Raw genomic sequence first — 5,881 nt, 5'->3', positions numbered from 1 at the left:
TTTTAACTTACTGTAGTCTATTGCTTCCCCTCTCCCCCCATACCTGTTATTTTGTTACGATCATACTGAATATTAAGTTCTACTTTTCCTCTTATCTTCAAAGAGACTTTTCAACATGTAAACCTGAACAGCTGATACCACCACCATGACCCCCAGGTTGACCATGGACCAGAAATTCACTCTGTCAAAGTTGCTTTCCTGTATGTTTCGGTCACGAGCCTCGAATGCTCTGAGCAGGGTCTGAATCTGGACGCTTTTGCTTAATCTGGCTTTGACGCTGTTGATGGATTCCTGGTAAGTAACAAAAGAGTATTTTTAGAAGAAAAAAACCAAAACGCTTGAAATAAATGTATGGCTTGCAACACATACAAAATATCAATACTCTGTTACCAACTGTAACTTAGTTTCTTGCGAAGTAGACAGTTAATTTCAAGTTAAAATATGTAACTCCTCACAGTTTTCATTAGTTTGTCTAGTCTATTTGTGGGATATCACCTAAAAAGGATTAATTAAGGTAGCATTAAGGTTCTACCGTAATTAATTTCTTCCCTTTTATAGGCTAGGGAGGTAAGAAAGACGTCAAACGTAAAATAATTCTTTATTATTCCACGTATCTTCATGAGCTGATTCCAGGTATTCAGACAAGTAAAAAGCAGAGATCTCTACAGACCGAGTCTCAAAACAAGTTATGTAGTGGCAGACAAATGTAGGGGTTTTTTCTGCTGGTAACCAAACTGAGGCACTTTGTAATGCAAACTACCATCAGGATTATGGCTGTAGCAACAGAAAAATACAGTAATGTTGCATTCCCGTCTTCTTTTAATGCTTTCACTGTAGTGGCCATAAAGTGCTGCTTCAGCTTTAATACTGAAGCAGAATTTTGACAGTAAATTGTGACTAGGACAACTGGAGATCCTACACAGGACACACAGCACGTCTCGGGGAACCAGAGGAAGTACACGAACACTGTGGCCATAACAGCAGCAGTTCAAGATCCACTCCTTTTTCTGCATTTACAAAGTAAACACCCAGTCCTATCAGCTGTTAAAATTTCATCCACAGCATAACAGATAGTCACAACCAAAAGGCAGATCTCATTAAGTACCGATTTATGTTCTTGATATAATCATGGGACCCTGAATTAACTTTTAGGGAAAGCAGTCGTGTGTGTAGTAACAAGAGGCTATAAATTAAAAAAAAAAAGTTGAAATCCAGCAGTAATATTTTCTCCATTGGCATTTTCTCTGTTGCATATTTAAAAAATACTTCAAAAGAGCTATTTTTGGAAGCCAAATAATGTTATTGTGATACTAAAGTTTATATGTTCCACAATAAGGAACACCAACACCATCAAAGTGCTTTAAAACTAAGACACAGTTCCCCATTTTCCCCAGCAAATATCACAGAATCCCAGAATCCCAGACCGTTAGGGATTGGAAGGGACCTCAAAAGCTCACCCAGTCCAATCCCCCTGCTGGAGCAGGAACACCCAGATGAGGTTACACAGGAAGGCGTCCAGGCGGGTTTTGAATGTCTGCAGAGAAGGAGACTCCACAACCTCTCTGGGCAGCCTGGGCCAGGGCTCTGTCACCCTCACTGAGAAGAAGTTTCTTCTCCAATTTCAGTGGAACCTCCTGTGTTCCAGCTTGTGTCCGTTAATATGTTGTTTATCTTTTAAAAAGTTAAACTACTAAGTGTTTATGTAAGTCATCACAGAGCTTGCAAGTAAAGTAATGACTAAGTAAACAATGGCATTGAATACTGATGTTAACCTTACAAAAATACCTACTTTATGAGGTCTGAAAGGCCCTCAAATAAAGACAAGCTCTGCATTTTGTTTTCTTTTGTAAGAGATAACACTATGTAGACGAGCAGCTATCAGATCCATTCAAGTATTGCTTGTGATTACTGTGAAAGGGATTTTCTTCACAATTTCCCCTATAAACTTTGGGTTTTTTTCTAATTGTCTTGGTCACCAATTTTAAAGAAGATCTGGCCAGATTTTCAGATTCCATGTTTGGTTTTAACTATTCAAAAATGTATTGTACACCTAGAAAAAAAATCTTAAACATGAAGTTTGGTTTGTTGTTTCAAAATCTGCCTTTGGTTTATTGCAATAAACAGAACACAAACAGTGTCATTCTCTACACCAGTGTGTTCAGTGTTTGTGGATGCTGGGTTTTGGAGTGGTTGGTTTGGTTTATTTAAGATATCTGTTGTCTGTAGCTACGAGCAAACAAACAATGGCTTACTGCATCCTACCAAGCACTAAGAGCAGTGGTAGAGGAAGACCAAACAATCCTCTGCTTCCAGAGTAATCTCAACATTTAATAATCAGGAAAGCAACTCAAAGCTTTGACTCAGCAGAAGCCTTGATCCCACATCAAACAGCATCAGCATACAGGTTACTTAAACGTTACCATTCAGAGAATGCCTGCAAAGGTGAACCTGCAGTGTAGTACAGATTAACTCCTGTCCTGTTGATTAGTTTGAAAAGATGGTAATAACTTTTTGGGGGCAAAACAAATTAATATATAAATTATTGAAGATAAAGATATTAATCCATACACTGGTTGGGGCACTTTGGCAAAGATGGGAAGAAGAGGCTGACTTGACTTCCAAACATTGATAAAAATCTGTGCAGCAATTCCAACTATGTCATTGGGATGAAGCAATACTTTAATACTATAAATATTCAATTCATTGCTGCTAGGGAAGCATGTCCCACTTTAGCAGTAGGAAGAAAAGAAACTGAACTGGAAACAGAGTGACTTTGAATGCTTGGCAGTTTCTTCTTGCTGATTTAAGGGTCTATGCTGAAAATATCCTCAAGCTTCTGCGCGGAAGCAAGAGAGCCATGGTGCACGGCTTCCTGTATCAGTAAAAGCAATATATGGAACTAGAACAGTTTTGAGAATGATGTACCAGCTAAACGACATTGAGTTTGTTTTTCCTTATGTTCTTATATTCAAAAGAATTAAGGATCAAATACTAACCAGAATGTCTTCCAATTTCATATCTAGGAGATCTGTGCCTGTAACGTACTTCTTCCAGTCTTCCTGATCTTGTCCATCCTCTCCCATGTTGTCCAGGATGAGCTCAAAGAAAATCACCTTTTCAGAAATGGTACTGAACGTGTTGTCAAAGCAGAACATGTAATCCCCATCTTCTGTTTCCACCCTGTGGATATAAGCAAAGTATCATTAAATTAACTACGCTTGTTGTGCCTCTCAAAAAGTAAGGTTTTGTAAGCAAACTTTCCTCTTTAAGAATGATCATGCACTTAGAAATAACTGAAAATGCTTTTTATATAAAAACAAGAATTCTAAAGATACAGGAAAACAATCCCACTGACTCTAAAGGCTTAAAGTTATGAAGATAGCAGCTTGCTTACATTTTCCTGTACTGGGATTTTGAATCATAGTTAATCATTACAAAAAAGCTGTAATATGAGTGGAATTCTCCTACTCTCTAGTAAAATCACAAGAATTACTGCATATTTTTTATAAGAGGACTGAAAAAAAAATAGAGGACTTTTCAGCTTTTTATTACTGACAAGATCTTTTGATACTTTTCGACTCCACAATAATTATTTTTGTTTACTGACCATTAACAGCTATTTATAAAACAAAAATATTTGTCACTTCACTTTAAGATCCATGTAAAAAGCATTCAGTGTTTATAAAAAGGTAACTGGTATTACCAAACTGTCCACCTTTATTTTAGTTACATTTGTTAAAGAAACCAGAAAAGTATTTAACGTAGCACTTCTAAGTTTGAAGATTTTACACTTACGTATGAACTCCATCTGATTTTCTTTCATCAAAAACTAGAGTTTCACCTTTCGGAGACAGTAGATGAAAATCAACATCTAATCCTGCTCCATCTAGAACCTGTGAAACAAAGAGAAAAACCTCTTCAACCAGTGGAATTTCTGTTTGCATTGCTGGTGGAAACATCTTTAGGGAACACAAACATTTTTAGGTAAGGGAACCGACACAGAAAGAATCTGAAAACTGAATCTGTCCGCATGTGTTCATACCAAGTTTCATTGGAAACAGACTAAAAACTGGTTCAACCCAAAAGCATTTTAGCCATTTCAAATCTTAAACTAAACATAATCTAACTATGCTAGGCTGGTCTTATACTGAACCTTTCCCCAATTGTTTTTACAAATGTGTACAGTTTTATCCAAGGGCAAGGTTAGACAACCTGTGAGCATCACTGCTGGCTAACTAGCATTTCAATGGCAGACGTGGCAGTACCAGTGCTAGTTCAGTGGTAGAGATTTTTTAACGAAGGTCTGTGTATATATGCTGCAATATTTGTCCAAGAACACAATCTATGCAATGTCAGCCCTAAGATCTCTTCATTGGGTGAATTAACAGCGTAGAAGACAGGACCAGACTCCTTATACCTATCAAAGCTGTACCACAGACCTTCTTTACCTTTCAATGCAGGTTTAAGGTCTGAATTCCTCCAAGGTATTCTCATTTCCCAAAGGCAGGAGGAATTGAAGACATTTACCTTCCTAAGCTCATAATAAGTATACAGTGTTACAAAGCTGTGCCACTTTAGCTATGTGACCTTGCTACAGCTGTATTGCTACATCTGTTGTGTTGCAGAAATTCTCTGCAGTGAAGGCATTAAGTGTGTAAGGGGATCGTTTTTGTGACATTTCTTAGGTCCATGCTAGGGGATTTTTTGTGTCTGCTTGTTTCCCAGTGACCTATTTGAGTCCAGCAGTCTGCTCTGCTGAAATTGAGAGCAAAGTTTACACTGACTTGAAGTGACACTAGAGACTTACCAAAAAAAAAAGGGAAAGGACAAGGAAAATCAATAGCTAAGAGCTGATAAAAGCAGAAACCATACACATACACATCTTTAGGGCTAGAATACAATCTAAACACCCGGAACAAAACTTCGTATCAGCTTTGTGTTGATTACATTGTGTCTTTGGAGAATTGCCTGCATCCTATGTTAAATATTCCTATCCTTCAGCCACTAATGATTCAGGATAACTGGGTACCAAAGAAGTCTATTTCTAATAGCATACAGAGCTCCTTTTCTAAACCTTCAAATAGAAAGATGAACAATTACTGTTGGCAGTAGTGCTCAGAAATTTATGCTCGAGTATAAATTAATTCTCTGCTATACACATTTGCTCTCTCTAAAATATTTTTTTGTTTTGATTATGATTAAAATCCTACTTTGTCAGTGCAAAATAAACTTGTTTTGCTTAGGCAGGGCTCTGAACTAAGCTTGAACACCTCAATATTTCATTTTTTGTTCAGTTCTGATTGTAACAATAATTAGAAACTAATCAGGATTTTCAGCTTTATATTTTTAGTTGGGAAGCAGAGGGGAAAAAAAGGGTGGTGGGAAGGAGAGATGGATCTGGGCCAGTTCTGAGACATGATACCAGGACAGGAAAATATTCACTGCAGCTTCCCTCACTGTGCCTGTTCTACTGAAAGAAACCTTTCTTTTAAGAAAAGGAAGGAAAAAAAAAGGCATCGAGACCTTACCGTCAGTCTAATTAAATGACTGTTTTTTAAAAACTGCCTTATTTGAGATAAAAGGTGTTTAATATCAACACAAAGACAGGTAAGTAAGGGTTTTATGTATCAGCAACAATTTTGTTTATGCTGTAAAGCTACTACACAAGGTCACAGCCCTTAACTTTCTACATTTTTTGTTGCTTTAAAGCATGGCAACTTGAGATCTTGTAAAGTAAGAAAAAATTCTGTTAGAGTATTTTTTTAAAAAGGCTGTAAAAGTATTTTTTGTTCTCCCAAAGACAGCTTATAACAGCGTGTCATTCCAGCGGGGGTTTGTCGGCGCTCCGCCAGGCCAGCCACGCCGGGCGCGCATCCTGCCC

General features: G+C 37.5%; 1 protein-coding gene across 1 annotated transcript; it reads right to left on the bottom strand.

Moving 5' to 3' along the window:
- Positions 1-3,893, bottom strand: TMED5 (transmembrane emp24 protein transport domain containing 5; the record flags this gene model as incomplete). The annotated part of the gene is made up of 3 exons (XM_010189047.1): positions 1-291; positions 2,997-3,180; positions 3,796-3,893. Coding segments are annotated over 3 exons (501 nt in total), but the record flags the coding sequence as incomplete, so codon positions are not given.
- Positions 3,894-5,881: the final 1,988 nt, after the last annotated feature.

The sequence above is a fragment of the Mesitornis unicolor genome, unplaced genomic scaffold, assembly GCF_000695765.1.
Source record: "Mesitornis unicolor isolate BGI_N332 unplaced genomic scaffold, ASM69576v1 scaffold947, whole genome shotgun sequence".
Lineage (NCBI taxonomy): Eukaryota > Metazoa > Chordata > Aves > Mesitornithiformes > Mesitornithidae > Mesitornis > Mesitornis unicolor.
The sequence above is the reverse complement of the archived record's forward strand: the minus strand, read 5'-3'. Positions and strand labels throughout refer to the sequence as shown.